Below are 18,333 nucleotides of genomic sequence, written 5' to 3'. Positions count from 1 at the left end.
GAACTAATGGCAAAATATGCATCAATTGGAAGAACATACTGTACTTGTTTGCAAAATCATAGTGTTATGCTAATTTGTATTTTAGAGTGAGACTGGGAAAGGAGATGTAATCAAAGCAAAAAGAATAAGGCAGAATCAGATCAAGAGAACTGTTGACAATATGAAAACAAAAAATCATAGTCAAAAGCTTATAGAAATGTTTGTAACAAGGAAAATCTCTGAAAAAAAACATTTTTAACAAAGAGAGAAGCTCCACAAAAAAGTTTTTTTTTTATATGCAAAATCAGAGAAACACATCAATTGATGATTTTTGTAACGTCAGGGTCACAACCTCTGAAGTTCTGCCCATAACAACCACAGGACACATCCTAGCGATGGGTAGACAAAACGGTACCCATAATAAATGAAAATGGCCCAAATACATGTACAGTATAATTAAAATACATATTGTATCAAAAAGCTCATGTTAGAAATACATTGCTGATCCTGCAAAATGCCAGTTGGAGTACCAATTCATGAAAAAACATAAAAAATAAATAATTGACAACTTCACAAAACAGAGGCATCAGAGGAAACTCAGGCAAGCTCCACACAGAAAGGCACCTCAGCTATAAAACCATGAGATGGCAACTCTGCCTGCTCTTCTAATAGCAAAAATATCCTAAATCTATGAATCTCATTGTAACACACAATAATTATAATAAAAGCACTCTCTTCTTGATTTTATACTCAAATATAGCAAATTCTAACCACATTTGTTAAAAGGGAAAATGCAGAGATTATTTCTAAATAGGAAATGAAACTTAAGTCACAAAATGAGCAAAGATTGAAACTATGAATCTTTCCTATGTGTTGTCACAGCCAAATCACTAAACAAAGACGTCAAGATATCGTTGTACAAATTATGAAACCAAGAAGACTATTATACAGTTTACAATACAGTTTATTTTTGTATAGCCCAAAATCACACAGGAAGTGCCGCAATGGGCTTTAACAGGCCCTGTCTCTTGACAGCCCCCCAGCCTTGACTCTCTAAGAAGACAAGGAAAAACTCCCAAAAAAACCTTGTAGGGAAAAATGGAAGAAACCTTGGGAAAGGCAGTTCAAAGAGAGACCCCTTGCCAGGTAGGTTGGGCGTGCAGTGGGTGTCAAAAGAAGGGGGTCAATACAATACGATGCAGTTCAAAGAACAGAACAATTCCTCAATATACTAAAAAATAAAAAATATAAATTATCTAATACAGACACTCTCAAAGTTTGCAGGTTTCCATCCAGTCTCGGATTATCATAAACTAGCCAACCTGCGGCGTAGCATATGCCGCATAATTATGTATTGATGGGTGAACACTTCCTGAAAGACACAGTTGTCCAAATGGGGTGGGTTTGAGGATACCACTGTGAGTGAATGAAAAGATGGAACTCTGGAGAGAGCAACATACAATTGTCTGTGACTGAAAACTGGAGGACCGCCGCTGCGCCTCCAGCTCCCAGAGTGAAGGACGGGGCTGGACGGGCTGGAGGGCGGAACGAGGGGAGAGGGGAAGGATGCCCATTCGGCCCCCATTCTAGTCTGCTGATTTCTTAGTCATCTCTTAGTCATCGTTCAGTACGCACTGCCTGCTCATGTGCCCGCCCCCAACTCCTCACCTGAGTCGCTTTCGTCTGTGACAGTCCACATGCACCTGTGAGTCACGTTGACTGTTCATTTTCGGAAACACTGCCTCAGTCGCTTTCGTCTCTGCTATAGTCCACATGCACCTCTGAGGCACGTTGACTTCTCATTGTTCTTTTTGGTTCCGGCTGCTTTTCTATATATAATCCACCAAGTCACCGACCATGGTAGTAGCGACGGGGGGTGTGTACAAAGGGCAGGGACTTAATCAGTGCGAGCGTATGACCCGCATTTACTGGAATTCCTCGTTCGTGGGGAACAATTGCAAGCCCTGGTCTCCATCATGAATGGGTTTCAACGGCTTACCCACGCCTCTCGGTGCTGGGTAGACACACGTTGATCCATTCAGTGTAGCGCACATGCAGCACCAGACATCTAAGGGCATCACAGACCTGTTATTGCTCAATCTCATGTGGCTGAAAGCCATTTGTCCCTCTAAGAAGTTGGACGCCGACCACTTGGGGGTCGCGTAACTATTTAGCAGGAGGGAGTCTCGTTCGTTACCGGAATTAACCAGACAAATCGCTCCACCAACTAAGAACGGCCATGCACAACCACCCACAGAATCGAGAAAGAGCTATCAATCTGTCAATCCTCTCCGTGTCCGGGCTGAGTGAAGTTTCCCGTATTGAGTCAAATTAAGCGAAAGGCTCCACACCTGGTGGTGCCCTTCCGTCAGTTCCTTTAAGTTTCAGCTTTGCAACCATACTCCCCCCTGAACCCAAAGACTTTGGTTACCCGGTTGCCTGCCCGGCGGGTCATGGAAATAACGCCGCCGTATCGCCAGTCAGCATCATTTATGGTCGGAACTACGACGGTATGTGATCGTCTTCGAACCTTTGACTTTCGTTCTTGATAATGAAAACATTCTTAGCAAATGCTTTTGCTCTCGCTCGAATTGTTGGTGGGCGGGGCTCTGTAAGTTGGCAGGCGTGGCTCTGTCGTGCGTGTGCCATGGTCGGCTGCTTAGTGAATTGTTGGTGGGCGGGGCTTGGTGAGTTGGCGGGCGGGACTCTGTCTTGCGTCTTGCCTGCCATGGTCGGCTGCTTTAGAGAATTATATATATAGATTGGATGACCATTGTCCTTTATAATACCCACAATTCAGTGATATCACTGGTCATAACAACATGGCTAACAACCATACACAAGCTAAGTCCAAAATGGCAGTGCCCATAACAAACAAATTGGACCTATATTGAGATGTTAAATATTGTTAACAATTTTAATGGTTGCTTTTAGCACACGATAACTTTTAATTTTCCTTATTCCGGAACCCTACAGAAAGACACAAAGAACATTATATAAAAACACTGAATAAATCTATGCAATATACTTTAAGTAGACTGTAATTAAGAGGAGACATGATTGTTTAAAATTATGAAAGGAATTAGTACAGTGGATTGAGACTGTTACTTTAAAATGAGTTCTTAAACAAGAACATAGGGAGATAGTTGAAAACTTGTTAAGGGTAAATTTTGCACAAATGTCATAAAGTTTTATATTTATATAATTATAAATATTTATATAATATATAAATATATATATATAGTTTATATAGCACTTTTCTCACTACTCAAAGCACTCCACTCTCGGAGGACCAGGAACGTGAATCCATGTTCGCCTTACTGCAAGGCAGCAGCGTTGCCACTGCCATAGACAAATGGAATAAAGTACTAAGAAGCATGGTACACTGCAAGAAATGAAAGCTAAGGAAGTGAAAAGTTTTTAAATCAAGTCTTGTTTTCCTTATTGTAAGAATTATTGACTTATCAAGAAATTTGTATTTAAAATTGTTTAGCTTATTTTAAGAAATTTATCAAGTAAATTTTACTTTACAGATTTTTTTGCTAAATAAAATATACTTATGATATGAACAACAAATACAAAATATTGGATCAGTAAAAAATGCTTCATGAAAGTATATGTTCTATCATGGAATGGCTTTTGGGGACACTCCTCCTTAAAATACATACCTTCTCTTTACCTGTACAGATTTTGTTAATGTGGACCAACAGTGTAATGTCTAAACCTGTTACTACTTTTGTTTTCCTATTCTTACACTTATCAACCTTTGGAGATATGCAGTTCACAGTTGTAATGCACTTTCACCCAGGGCTATAGTCCACTGCCTCACTGTCAGTAATTCATTTAGACTTCATCCAGGTATGACTGTCACTATAGCCTAGTGTCCTCCCTCATCCTTGATTGACCTAGCTGAGAAAGGAACTCGGTTCCCAGCCACTGGTGGTAGAGTACAGCAAACATGCAGGTAGGAAAGCAGACTTAGAAAGTTTAGATTTTTTAAGTATTATTAAAATAGCTAGAGCCATAAATGAAGACAGATAGAGTAGGGCAATTCACACCATACAGCCTGGATCATTATGTAGTGTTGTAAGAAGATCAGCAATACATTTGATATATATTTTGGTTTCCAGGTAGAGCATGTTTTGTTGCTTGAAGTAGCTCAACGCATTTTCAATTTGAATTTCTCATCTTCTCTTTAATCTCATTTGCCCACTCTTATATTGTTCAAAGGCAATTATGCCGTTATTTATGGTACTTGTAGTATTTGGCACACTATCTGGACCTCTTAAAATTAAAATCCTGTTTCCAAAATCAGCCACCTTTGGAATTCATACTTCTGACACCAGAAGTAGGAATCTAAAGTAGAGCATGTGTGCATAACTTAAAAAGAGCTTATGAAACCATAAATGGATCATGTGTTTTGTGATAGCAGTTCCACTTATACATTTGATTGAAATGGCTTCTTATCTTTTATCTGTTAACAAATACATAGCCAAGCAACACTCCATATACCGTATATACTCGCGGATAAGTTCTCCAGTGGATAAGTCGGGACTTGATTTTACAGTATAATTTCTGGTATTCTATAATGTCAGTCATATAAGCTGTATGTGGAAAACTCACGCTATTGGTAAAAGGGATTATGATATACTAATGCCCACCTGAGAGAGTAACCACGGAGAACACTGCCTTTTTTTCTACAGTATGTGGGTGTGGCTATGCGCTGTATCAGCACGTGCTCCTAACTTCTCTCTCTCTCCCTCTCTCTCTCTCTCTATTGTGCCTACGTGACCACGTGGTAATACCCAAACTATTCCAAAGCAATGTTTGCACTGTTTTGTTGCTTTTGGAGAGCATCCATTATCTACGATGGAGCATTCGATCAGAAGAAAATATGAAGCTGGTTTTAAATTAAACGTTGTTGAAGATGCAAAAGAAATTGGTAACTGTGCTGCTGCAACAAAATTCGATGCGTCTGAGAAACTGATGCGAGATTGGAGGAGGCAAGAAGATGTAAAAAAAAAAAAATTATAAATGTCACATTTTTGAACGGGTGTATAAGTCGGGGTCTGATTTTATGATCGATTTTTCGGGTTTTAAGACTTGACTTATAGGTGAGCATATATGGTAGTTACATTTCTAAAACTCTGGGCTTCCAACGCTTTAGGTTTCTTTTTGACATTTTTCACTTGAAATAATTGTTAGACTATCTAGACAATTCTTATTTGTATATTAAACTATTTTTAAGCAATATACATTTTGCTTGTGACATAGCAGGTTGTTTTAATATAGAAAAAGAAAAGCGTCTTTGTAAAAATCCTTATATTACAGTTTAAGTCACACTTTTACACATTACAAGAAAAATTCTGCCCCATCCTTCTACAGGATAACATCATTTTAAGTCTTTTGGAGGGCAACTCATTATAGATAATGCATCTACAGCTAAATAGAGGACTGAATTGCTTACTTAGCTATATTTTTATTATTGATTAAATGTGAGATCCACGTGTATGTTGCCACCCAGCCATGTACTGTCAACCTGTTTAGTCGAGTTCACACCTATGAGGGCGGAGTCTGATCCAGCAGCATCATGGGTAAGGCCAGGGCCAACCTGGGAAATATGTACACTAATGAGTAAGCTGTGTATTTTATAATTTGGAAAACAAAGGCATGGTTTATCCCAGGGTCAAGTCTTTGGATATACTTACAGATGCCATGTTTCAAAATAATTCCACCAACAACTTTAAGGAAACTACATTTAGCCCACAACCATGCCCATTTTCTCTCTGTCATTTTCAAATAAGATGTCTCCTATGCCCCATCCTCTTTTACGCCCACTTTTAAAATCAAAGTTTTATCCTTGCTGGAGTTTTGTTTTATCAGAAGAATGTTGGCTTTCAGTAGCTGGAAGTTTTCTAGAAGGTGGTTTTCTTCCATGACAAACACACACTAAGATATGAAGAACAGCTCAGCGGTCTCTAACATATTTCATCATTCCAAAGTAATGTTTTGAGTCTGGCATGCATTTTATATAATCTAATTTGCCAAAATTGACAAAAAAGCTATTTGTGTCCAGTTTGAAATCAATCAATGAAAAGAGGCATAAGAAAGTCCTTCTGTGAAATACTGTAGGTTTACTATTTTCTGTTAACAGATTAACAGGCTGATTACATTGCTGAAAGTCAAAATGACAAGGTAATAATCCCTTATTTTGTATATTTTGCAGCCTTTCTCCCGCCACCCATCAGCACGATTTCTCCAGAAGTCATTGGTCCTGGACAAGACTACACAATATTCTGTGATACTCCTAAAATGTTTTCTAATGTCACCTTCTTAATGTACTTCCATGGCAATGCCTACTTAATGCCGTACAACCAATCTGTGGACTTGCTTGATGGGCATGACAGAATTTACAGGAGCATGAAATTGACTGACGATTACAATAACGGAAATTACTCATGTAGTTTTAATGTCAAGATTAACGGGCGCATTCTTAAATCACCTCACAGCAAAATGGTGGAAGTGGTCAAAGGTTAGTAACATTCTACAAAATCTACACTATGTCATGTCTGTCTGCAGTGTTACCTTTTCTTCAAAAAAGAAAAGAATGAAATAAAGAAAGCCCAACTGTAATGTCAGTGGCTAAAATGTTCAAAACTGAGATTTTCTCTTAATTATGATTCATGTGCTTATCTAGCCCAGGTACCTTGTGACACATTATCTGCAATTCTCAAAAAAATCTTAAGATGATTTAGAAAATTCTATCAATTGTTAATCTTCACTCTATGTTATGAACTGAGACATTTTGATAATTTGTTTTTGCTTAAAATAATATTTGCCCGATGCCATATTGTGGCTTTTTGGAAGGTTTAAACATCAGGAAATGCTATTTACATTAATAATTTAGCTGAAACTAAATAGAATTTTATTATTGTTACTTTTTAAAGTTTTTTGTATGCTCTAACATTTAGTGGCTGTGTTGTCAGGATATGCTTCCAGAAGACATAAAGTCCAGCATCGCTGATGCTACTCTTTTTAAATCAAAGGTTATTGATTCAAAACTCAAACAGATTTGGTGTGTGCTTCCAGTAATAAATGTCTTTTGGCTGTTGACTTCTCAAAACTCTCCTTTTCACTTTAGCGGTTTAGCGTTTAGGCTTTCGTTGCAGTATGTTGTTTGGTTATCGAATACTAACAATTGTCCTTTTGACAGCATTCATGGCTTCATGTTTTGGTTTTGTCCTAACTGATCCTGCTATTACTTTTTGAGCTTACACACATCTTTCAGTTTGACTTTTGCCTCCATTACGGCTTCTCACTACAGAGGAGTGAAACGATTAGCATAAAATTGAATTCACAGAATAATGCAAGTCTTTCACTTTGCAGAAAAGTTTGTGAAATATATTACATTTTGCTTTCAGTGAACTTCATACCATTCACACAAGAAGAAAGGAATTTAGTTCCTGTCCGGAAGTGTTTTCATGCACTAATTCTGCATGTGTCGGTCTGTTATTTAGTTATTAAATAAAGGTTTCTAGAGGAGAAGAAAGAAAAAACATCACCAGGAGTGTGCATATCCTCAACTAGGATAAGTTGTTTGGCTGTTAAAGAGCACGGCGTGTTTTACAGCAGAGGCTTTCCGTGTAGAAAACACAGAAAAATGCAAAGTGGTGTATTTGGTATGTGTTTATGTTGAAAATATGCATCAGTTTACACTTTTAAAAGCTCATTGCATTCCACTTTTTGTGTTAAGAGCAAAAGGTAAAAACAGAATTCATTTTACAAGTGCTGTACAGATTGCATGCCTTTGGCAGCTACAGGAAGAAACAAAAGTAACACATAAATTTGAAAGAGGCTTTACGGAGCAGTGTTACTTGTTTTCCTTTAAAACAGAGGTTTCCAACCCAGGGTACGAGATGGCATTTCGGGGGGTGTGACAAACAGGAAGGTGCTACAAAATCTAGTGAGTTCTATTGTCCAACTTTATTATCCATCTATCCATTTTCCAACCCGCTGAATCCAAACACAGGGTCACGGGGGTCTGCTGGAGCCAATCCCAGCCAACACAGGGCAGGAACCAATCCCGGGCAGGGTGCCAACCCAACGCAGGACACACACAAACACACCCACACACCAAGCACACACTAGGGCCAATTTAGAATAGTCAATCCACCTGTCCTGCATGTCTTTGGACTGTGGGAGGAAACCGGAGCACCCGGAGGAAAGCCACGCAGACACGGGGAGAACATGCAAACTCCACACAGGGAGGACCCGGGAAGTGAACCCAGGTCTCCTAACTGCGAGGCAGCAGCGCTACCACTGCGCCACCGTGCCGCCCCCAACTTTATTATGTTGCAATCAATGCCTTGTAATGTGCTGTCATTTGCAGGTTATATATTACTCTCTATCTCCTGTTCCATGATTTGAAAAGAGTCAAGTATTGTGCATGGAATTGTCCCCTATGAATGAAATGTGTGTTCTCGTGGGTTCCTTGCTGTAGGCAGAACTTTTGTAAAGGCTAAGTTTTTTTTTTTTTTTTTAAGAGAATGGAATCTGGACCTTCCAGTGATCCATAGAGTAGGGGAGAAGCCTAGTATTGATTTCTGTGCAAGCCTTGATTGTTAAACATCACTGACTTTGAGGACTGATTGACATTTTTGCTAGGGGGGGCTGAATTGGCTGCAACACCTGCTGGTTACACTCAGTCCATTTCTCCTGCAGACGGTCCTGTCGGTAGTTCAGCAAATTTAACTGTGCGGTGCATGGTCAACTGTGTTTCATTGCTTGGTGGCATACTGGCATCTGTTGCTTCAATCCCCCAGATCCCTTGATCATTGATCGTGTATTATTTCCTCATGGCACTTGATGCTTCGCACAACATCACAACCCCTGGATCGTCATTCGAGTGTCTAAAGGTTATAAAGGTAAATTGCTAAATTTATATTTAAATTACAGGCACTGAGTTAAAAGCTTTTTTTTATTATTCAATTTGCTCATCTGCAGTACTGCATGTGGTCCTAAAATTAGAAATTCGATTATCATTAACTGTGACATTACTTTTGTTAGGGGAGCAAACATAAACATTTTCTAGGGGTGTGTGGAGCTTAGGAAAGGTCGGCATCCATTGCTTTAAAACCTTTAAAACCTCCCAAAACTCTTTAATGAGTTTTGCATTTTGCAATAATGAAATTTTAATGTCAGTTTTGCAAAACTGTATGTAAACTGAAATTTGCATGTTTCACTCATCACTGCTTGACACATTCCACCTTAGAGGCAGAACACCCTGCTGGATAACATTTATGGCTAAGTTCTACCCTGTGTAATAGGAGTGGATGCTCTCCTAGCATCTCTGGGCATAACACCAAGGAGCCCAAAAATATATAAAGTCATGCATTTACATTTTTAACACTCAATGGATGTAAGACATAGTAAGTTATACTGAAATGGGAGGCTGCCGGTTCACTGGTTGATCCTGACTACAGACCCGCAGCTTTAACTTCTGAAGTAAGGAAGATCTTTCAGCACCTTATTTTAACTTACCTCAAGAATGTCACAAAAGACTCCATTTTAGTTTGGACTTAACAGACATCCGGTCTGGGAATGCTGCAGTGAATTTGAGTCTAAGTTTTATTTATCAACACCTTGTTAAGCCATGGGCATATGTGAGGGTGTTGTTTGTGAACTTTACCTCGTGTTTCAATACTCCTAAATAAGAAACTCATCCAGTTCAACCTGCCCAGTTCAATACCCAGTTGGATTACAGACTTTCTCACAGTAAGTAAACAGTATGTGTGGTTGGGCACACACACGTCTGACCATTTAACACTTAGCGCTGGTGCACTAAAGGGCTATGTCCTTTCTCCACTACTCTTCTCACTTTATACAATTGACTTTACCTTTGGTGGTTTCTTTGACAAACTTCTTAAATTTGTGGATGACAACACATTTAAAGTCCTCATTTCAAACAATAACGAGTCCATGTACAGAAGAGAGGCGGAACATCTGACAATATGGTGTAGCTATAATAATTTGGACTTTACCATTCAAGAATATCAGGAGATGATCGTAGATTTCCGGAAACAACCACCTGCTCACTTATCACTTGCTATAAATGGTTCGGCTGTTGAGACAGCAGAATTATTTAAGTTTCTGGGCACTGTGCTGTCAAATAAACAAGCTGGATGAAAAACTTATCAAAAAAGCCAATCGGAGAATGTTCGTTTTTGGAACCACTGAGGAAATTCAGTCTCCTCTAAGAAATATTGGTCCAGTATATTACATAGCCATCAGAGTCTGTTGTGACCTCATCTGTAGCTGTAACCAAATCTGATCATAGGCTTTAACTTACCACCCATTCAAGACCTGTATGAGGGTATGAAAGTGTGTCACAAAGATCATTGCTGATCCGGCTCACCCAGGGCACCACTTATTCCCTCCGACAAACACCTTAACTAAACTATACTAAAACAATATGTTGCTTAAACAGCTTTTTTCCACATTCTGCTGTTCTGACTAAATAGGTTTGAGTTACTACTCAGTATCTATGTGTACCTGCAAACCTTTTTCAGTTTTTATTATATTTTACTTTATTTATCTTTTTGTACGTTGTGTTGCTCTTGTGGGCGGCACGGTGGCGCAGTGGGTAGCGCTGCTGCCTTGCAGTTGGGTGATCTGGGGACCTGGGTTTGCTTCCCGGGTCCTCCCTGCGTGGAGTTTGCATGTTCTCCCCGTGTCTGCATGGGTTTCCTCCGGGCGCTCCGGTTTCCTCCCACAGTCCAAAGACATGCAGGTTAGGTGGATTGGCGATTCTACATTGGCCCTACTGTGTGCTTGGTGTGTGGGTGTGTTTGTGTGTGTCCTGCGGTGGGTTGGCACCCTGCCCAGGATTGTTTCCTGCCTTGTGCCCTGTGTTGGCTGGGATTGGCTCCAGCAGACCCCCGTGACCCTGTGCTCGGATTCAGCGGGTTGGAAAATGGATGGATGGATGGATGGATGGATGGTGTTGCTCTTGTATGCTGTATTAATTCTGCCAAGACAAACTCCTATTAGCATACCTGGCCAAAGTGAATTCTGATTCTGAGCACGCTATGAGTGATTTCTTAAATACAATACAAGGCCTTCTGCAATTGTTTAATGTGTTGCAGTGAAACTCCTTTGATGTTTTTGCTGCTTGTGCTTTTGTGTAAAACACATCTTTCCTGACTGTTGGCATGGTAACTCAATGAAATTAAATATGGTATTAATTTCAAACTATTTATTCATAATCGTTTTTGAATTTTGGATTGGTAATCATTTGGAGAGACTGTTTATCATCGGGGCTGTTTTCCTTGAGGTGTGCAGCTGTTTAACCCAGTGAATCTCTAACATTACTCGTGTTTTTTTATTCATTTTTTCCAGAAACTTTACCTCTTCGACTGGTGTCAGACAGCACCTGCGCTGGGAGGCTCGAGGTGTTTATCCGAGGCTTCTGGGGTGCTGTTTGTGATTACAACTTTGATGAAAACTCTGCAAATGTGGTTTGCAAAATTCTGAAGTGTGGCCAGGCAGTTTTTTGGTCCTATGTACAACAGAGTACATTTAAGCCTGGAACCGGGCCCAATGCCTTGGATAAAATTAGTTGTGCCGGCAATGAGTCCCACCTCTATGAGTGTAAAACAGGTGCCATCAGGCCGTACAGCTCCCACAACTATGATGTAGGAGTCATGTGTTCAGGTAAGACACAGCCGGGTCTGTATGCCTGTAGGTGTTAGAAAATAAACATATACTGTATTTAGCATGTAAACAAATAAATACCATTTAACTGTAAATAGGCATAGCTTACATTTGACAGGAAAAGAAAATACTTAATTGTTAATCTATTCATTTTCTGAATGTATTTTCTCCAGTAATTGCACCAATTTCAAAGGAGACTCCAAGCATGAAAGCTACACCAATCCATCACAGTGTACACTAAGCGTATTTAGAAATTACCAGTTATCTGATATGCATCTCCACGGGAAGAGGGAGAAATATGAGAATACCCAGAAAAAAAGTTACAAATCTTATGGAAAAACTACATTTCCAATCAGTGAAATCCTAACATCTCATTCTTACACCCACTGAATCCAATTCAGGCTTGCCAAGTTGAATTAAGGTACTGCTCCTTCTTCTTAGGCTCCATTCTGGTTAGCAGACAGCAGCAGTAATGGGGTGAGGATGGCAGACCAGTTAAGAAGAGAGGCCTGACTGCAGACATAAACATGAGTACTATTTGGATATCACTGTGTGTGACGTTTGTGTGCCTCCAACCATTTGCCACCCATGGCATCTGCTTGTACGGCCTATGGCCACAACTATTCGCATAGCAAGTCTTTACATCAGTGTGCAAAAGGGTGTCTCTGAAGACATATTCTGTTGGTTCTTGAATGGGCTACAGCAGCAGAAAAAATCATACTGGATTCTGTCAGCTAAGCATGGGAAGATGAGGCTAACAGATTAACAACGGAAAAATCAAGTATGAGAAATCTCACTTCCTGCTGTGACAAAGCACCGAGTGGTGACGGTAGTGTAATGGTGTGAGAACACATATTGTGGCCAACTTAAGTGTCATTTTGTATCTACGTGCATTAGCATGTGCATCTGCCTATGGCCACGGTCTACCCTGTTTTCAGATAGATGCTTCCTACAGTTTAATAGACCCTGTCACAAAGCACACATTAATTGGTTCCACAAACAAAGGAGTGACTTCAGATTTTTCTGACAATCTGCACAGTTCCCAGATCACAGTTTGGGATAAGGAGGAATGGGAAGTTCCCAGAATGGGTAGATTTACAGGAGCTACATGATGCTTGTGAGTCAGCATAGGCCAGAAGTCCTAAGGAATGTTTTGCCTCAAAAAAACAGATTTGTGTGGAGGCAAAGGGTGCAGAGTCCAACCTGATAATGTAAAAGTGTTAATAATAAAGTGGCCACTGAACGTACAGTATGTGCAGTGCATCCGGAAGGTATTCACAGCGCATCACTTTTTCCACATTTTGTTATGTAACAGCCTTATTCCAAAATGGATTAAATTCTTTTTTTTTCCTCAGAATTCTACACACAACACCCCATAATGACAATGTGAAAAAAGTTTACTTGAGATTTTTGCAAATTTATTAAAAATAAAAAAAATTGAGAAAGCACATATACATAAGTATTCACAGCCTTTGCCATGAAACTCAAAACTGAGCTCAGGTACATCCTGTTTCCCCTGATCATCCTTGAGATGTTTCTGTAGCTTAATTGGAGTCCACCTGTGGTAAATTCAGTTGATTGGACATGATTTGGAAAGGCACACACCTGTCTATATAAGGTCCCACAGTTGACAGTTCATGTCAGAGCACAAAACAAGCATGAAGTCAAAGGAGTTGTCTGTAGACCTCCGAGACAGGATTGTCTCGAGGCACAAATCTGGGGAAGGTTACAGAAAAATTTCTGCTGCTTTGAAGGTCCCAATTAGCTCAGTGGCCTCCATCATCCGTAAGTGGAAGAAGTTCGAAACCAACAGGACTCTTCCTAGAGCTGGCCGGCCATCTAAACTGAGCGATCGGGGGAGAAGGGCCTTAGTCAGGGAGGTGACCAAGAACCCGATGGTCACTCTGTCAGAGCTCCAGAGGTCCTCTGTGGAGAGAGGAGAACCTTCAATCAGGCCTGTATGGTAGAGTGGCCAGACGGAAGCCACTCCTTAGTAAAAGGCACATGGCAGCCCACCTGGGCTGAAGGACTCTCAGACCATGAGAAAGAAAATTCTCTGGTCTGATGAGACAAAGATTGAACTCTTTGGTGTGAATGCCAGGCGTCACGTTTGGAGGAAACCAGGCACTACTCATCACCAGGCCAATACCATCCCTACAGTGAAGCATGGTGGTGGCAGCATCATGCTGTGGGCATGTTTTTCAGCCGCAGGGACTGGAAGACTAGTCAGGATAAAGGGAAAGATGACTGCAACAATGTACAGAGACATCCTGGATGAAAACCTGCTCCAGAGCGCTCTTGACCTCAGACTGGGGCGACGGTTCATCTTTCAGCAGGACAACGACCCTAAGCATACAGCCAAGATATCAAAGGACTGGCTTCAGGTCAACTCTGTGAATGTCCTTGAGTGGCCCAGCCAAAGCCCAGACTTGAATCCAATTGAACATCTCTGGAGAGATCTTAAAATGGCTGTGCACCAACGCTTCCCATCCAACCTGATGGAGCTTGAGAGGTGCTGCAAAGAGGAATGGGCGAAACTGGCCAAGGATATGTGTGCCAAGCTTGTGGTATCATATTCAAAAAGACTTGAGGCTGTAATTGCTGCCAAAGGTGCATCAACAAAGTATTGAGCAAAGGCTGTGAATACTTATGTACATGTGATTTCTCAGTTTTTTTATTTTTAATAAATTTGCAAAAACCTCAAGTAAACTTTTTTCACGTTGTCATTATGGGGTGTTGTGTGCAGAATTCTGAGGAAAAAAATGAATTTAATCCATTTTGGAATAAGGCTGTAACATAACAAAATGTGGAAAAAGTGATGCACTGTGAATACTTTCCGGATGCACTGTATTTGTATATGTGTGTAAATAATTGTACTGTATATCTGCACTCATGGAACACCCTTTGATGAAGGATTTAATACAGTGTGGCATTTTGTATGATAAAGTGTAAGTTAACTACAAAAGCAGAGCAAATACTGAGAACTAGTTATTAGGAAAAAACAGGTAAGGTTCAATAGGGGTGCTGCAACTCCCCAAACCTCAGACGCAGTAATGCCCAGCACACTTTTGAGTTTAAATAAAGAATATTTATTAAACAAAAGCACTCTCCACAATTACCTTTCCAAAGATAAGTCAAATACACAAAAACAAATAATTTTTTTTTTTCCTCCTCTCTTCCTCCCGTTGAGTTTTGCCCGCTGTCACCCCACTCCATGTGTGGCAGCGGGCTCCCTTTTAAGCCTGACCCGGGAATGCTTCTGGTGCTATGCTGTTTCTTCCTGGAGCACTTCTGGGCCATAAAGAAAGTAGGGAGGTTCTACCCCCGACAGCACCCTCTATCGGTATGTAGGGACCCCCAATAGGCTACATTTGTGGATTCCATCTCCCAAGCACCCCTGTGGTTGTCTGGACTTGGTTGCCATATAAGGACCACTGCCATCTGGCATATGGGGGAAGGAACAGCTTCCTACTTTTGGCTTCCGCTGATTCATTCATTAACGGGTACAAAGGTATTCTCCTGTTCCCACCTTCCACTTTGTCTGCATCATTGTACAGGCATCCTGGGCTAGTAATAAAACATCTTCTGATCCGGCCGGAAAACACGTTCTTACAACACATACAATTTTTTGAAACCAACACTAAAATTTGTTACAAGGTGATTTAGAAGTTGTGAAATATACTTGCTGCAAAGAATTGCTTGGAGTGTTTACTTTTTTTTGGGTGGATTGTTTAAAAAATACTTCAGTTTTTAATTGTGTTCCTTTCTGCAGCTCTGTAAAGAATGTAATCCATACTACCCAGTTAAAATCAATTCTCTTTATCCATCTCATTCACATTATTATGGAGGATTGGAGAACATTTATTAAGAAATGTAATATACGGCATAATTGTCACAAAAAGATACAACAAAAAATACATCTGTACTTTCTCCACATGAAAAGTCAGTACTTCTAACCATTTTTGCCATTCGTTCTCACTACCGAAACCAGACACTTTCGAAAATGCTCTATATATTTGCTGTATATATTTGAAAATGGGCGGCACGGTGGCGCAGTGGTAGCGCTGCTGCCTCGCAGTTAGGAGACCCGGGTTTGCTTCCTGGGTCCTCCCTGCGTGGAGTTTGCATGTTCTACCCGTGTCTGCATGGGTTTCCTCCAGGTGCTCCGGTTTCCTCCCACAGTCCGAAGACATGCAGGTTAGGTGGATTGGCGATTCTAAATTGGGCTTGGTGTGTGTGTGTTTGTGTGTGTCCTGCGGTGGGTTGGCACCCTGCCCGGGATTGGTTCCTGCCTTGTGCCCTGTATTGGATGGGATTGACTCCAGCAGACCCCCGTGACCCTGTGCTCGGATTCAGCTGGTTGGAAAATGAATGGATGGATATTTGAAAATGTTGCAGTGTAGATGGGTGAAAATGAACTGTTTTGAAAATGCAACTCCAATCACGCTCTGATTGGTTCATGCTTATCACATGACCCTGCCTTGATTGGATCCAGCTCATTAATAATGTCTCATTCCCTGACTGTTCACCCTTCACCAAAGAAAATATTCTAACTTAGCAGACAGAGGAGCTGCTTTCCATGACACATGTCGTGTTGCTTACCTGTACGCATCTAAACTGTGTTTTGTATAGTTTGAATGCTGAGTAAATGCACAAAAGGCAAACAATTTATTGGTCACTACAGTTGTGAGATAAATTCTGCACCAGTAATGTCACCATACCTTCAAGAAGGACACTTCCTCTTCCTATTTCTTCCGATGCGCACATGCCCAGTGAAGGTGAATGGCTATGTCATATGGGTTTTTGATCACATTAGTGTTGACAAAGATACGTTAGTAAGTGATGTGAAAGTGCTAATGTGGACAGAGATCATGAAACCTAGTAATGTTGACGTAGCCTCAGTCAGACACATGCAGAATTATTAGTTGCAAACGAAAGGCAATTTATGTTGCAAATTTTTTTTTTTGCAAAGCAAAACACTCAGTTTCACTGCAAATTTGCCCATCTTAATTTCATAAAAACAGAACAGTAGGAATGTTTCTTGTTTTAAGAAAGAACTGTATGTGAAAGAATATTTCATTCATTTTTAGATTAATTGACCAAGCATGTAAAACATTTATCTTGCAGAAGAAAATGACCCTGCATTTAATTTTTCTTCATGCTCCTCTCTCATTCTTAGGTTTCATGCCAAACTTAACCATTTCTCTTGTGGGATATCATCAAACTTCAAAACAGCACATTTATTTGGGCAGTACGATAAAATTGATGTGCACACTATCAGGAACACAATATTCTTCCAGTAATACGGTAAGTAGCTTTAAGGGGAAATTTCATTTCAATGGAGAAGTCTCTGAAGTGTTATTATTAACACCATGTTCACTTTGCAGGTTTGGCTGGCAATGAAAAGAATTCAGCAGGGCTCTAGCTATGAGTCAACTCTCACAAATGGCTATGTGAGGGTTGGAGAGACCATTCAGTTAACTGTTGACCGAGTGGAGTCTAGAGATGAAGGTATTTACAAGTGCACAGCGGACATCAATGACTTTGGGAGTAGGTTGACAGTGAACAGCATACCACTGACCATCACGGTTGGAAGTGAGTACTTAAATTGATAGATGTTCTTTTTAAAATTTTATTGTGAAAACAAAATAGTAAAACACAATTCTGGCAAACTGCAGAGTCTAATGATAGTCTATTTCATTTCTTTAGCACCTAGACTCAGATGAAGGCCCCTGATAATGTTATTCTGTTCTATCATCTTTCTGACATTATATTATGAGATTTCAGTAACAAAACTGAGATATTTGTACAAGTTAAAATGAATGCCTGAGGAAGTTTAAATGAGCTGAAAATACACAAAAGCATCTAAATTATAATAATGGCTTTTTGCTTTTCAGAATCTTACATTGTAGAGATCTGCTGTGCTGTCGTTTCATTTCTTATTGGCGCTGCCATTCTGCTATACCTCTGTCTTTGTCGGACAAAAAGTTAGGAGGAATGAAGATCCTCTATCACCTGTCACCGGTAGCTCCTAACCTGTACTGTAAGCGAAATAATTTTGGCTTGAAGATTGCTTTGCTTTTGTCACCTTTGGAAAAATGATCTTTCTTCTGAAGTTTACAGCCATTTCCTTGCTTGTGTGCTGCCTTTAATCACCCAACAAGACAAACGCATATTGTAAATGCACGCAGATAATCTACAGATGTTTGCCAATGTGATCACAGAATGTGGTGTATGATATTGCAGTGTATGTTGTCACCAAAAACAAAATGAAGAATAAATACAATTTAAACAGTTGTATGTTGAAATTCAAGGTTTGACCAAAAAGGGGAAATGTCACTGGGGGTTGGGCTGGCACTTGAATGTCATTAGAATTGCTGGCTGAGTCTGACACTTAACTACAAGTGGAATTATCATTTTATATTATTACGGTGTATAAAAAGTACACTTTTATGGACTTGAGACTAAAGATTAAACAATATGTAAACTTAGAATACAACTTTTGAATCTGTTCATTGGCAGCAACATGTTATATTTACTTTACTCTTGTAACTTTTCTGTTTTATGGTATTTTGTTGGTAAACTAATGTTTTAAAGTATTTTTATTTTCAACTAATTAAACTATTTTTAACAATGCTTTCA

At 40.0% G+C, this 18,333-nt stretch overlaps 1 protein-coding gene across 1 annotated transcript in view; it reads left to right on the top strand.

Moving 5' to 3' along the window:
• si:dkey-195m11.11 (uncharacterized) overlaps positions 1 to 18,333 on the top strand; it is a 36,611-nt gene extending 18,278 nt beyond the window's left edge. The window contains exons 4-8 of the mRNA XM_028807269.2: positions 6,206 to 6,511; positions 11,377 to 11,691; positions 16,871 to 16,998; positions 17,079 to 17,286; positions 17,589 to 18,333. Of these exons, the coding sequence (XP_028663102.2) occupies positions 6,206 to 6,511; positions 11,377 to 11,691; positions 16,871 to 16,998; positions 17,079 to 17,286; positions 17,589 to 17,683 (1,052 nt within the window). The 3' untranslated portion in view covers positions 17,684 to 18,333. The remainder of the gene's footprint in view (positions 1 to 6,205; positions 6,512 to 11,376; positions 11,692 to 16,870; positions 16,999 to 17,078; positions 17,287 to 17,588) is intronic.

Source organism: Erpetoichthys calabaricus, chromosome 8 (assembly GCF_900747795.2).
Source record: "Erpetoichthys calabaricus chromosome 8, fErpCal1.3, whole genome shotgun sequence".
In the NCBI taxonomy this organism is placed as follows: Eukaryota; Metazoa; Chordata; class Cladistia; order Polypteriformes; family Polypteridae; genus Erpetoichthys; species Erpetoichthys calabaricus.
Note: the sequence above shows the minus strand (reverse complement) of the source record. Positions and strands in the feature narration are given on the sequence as shown.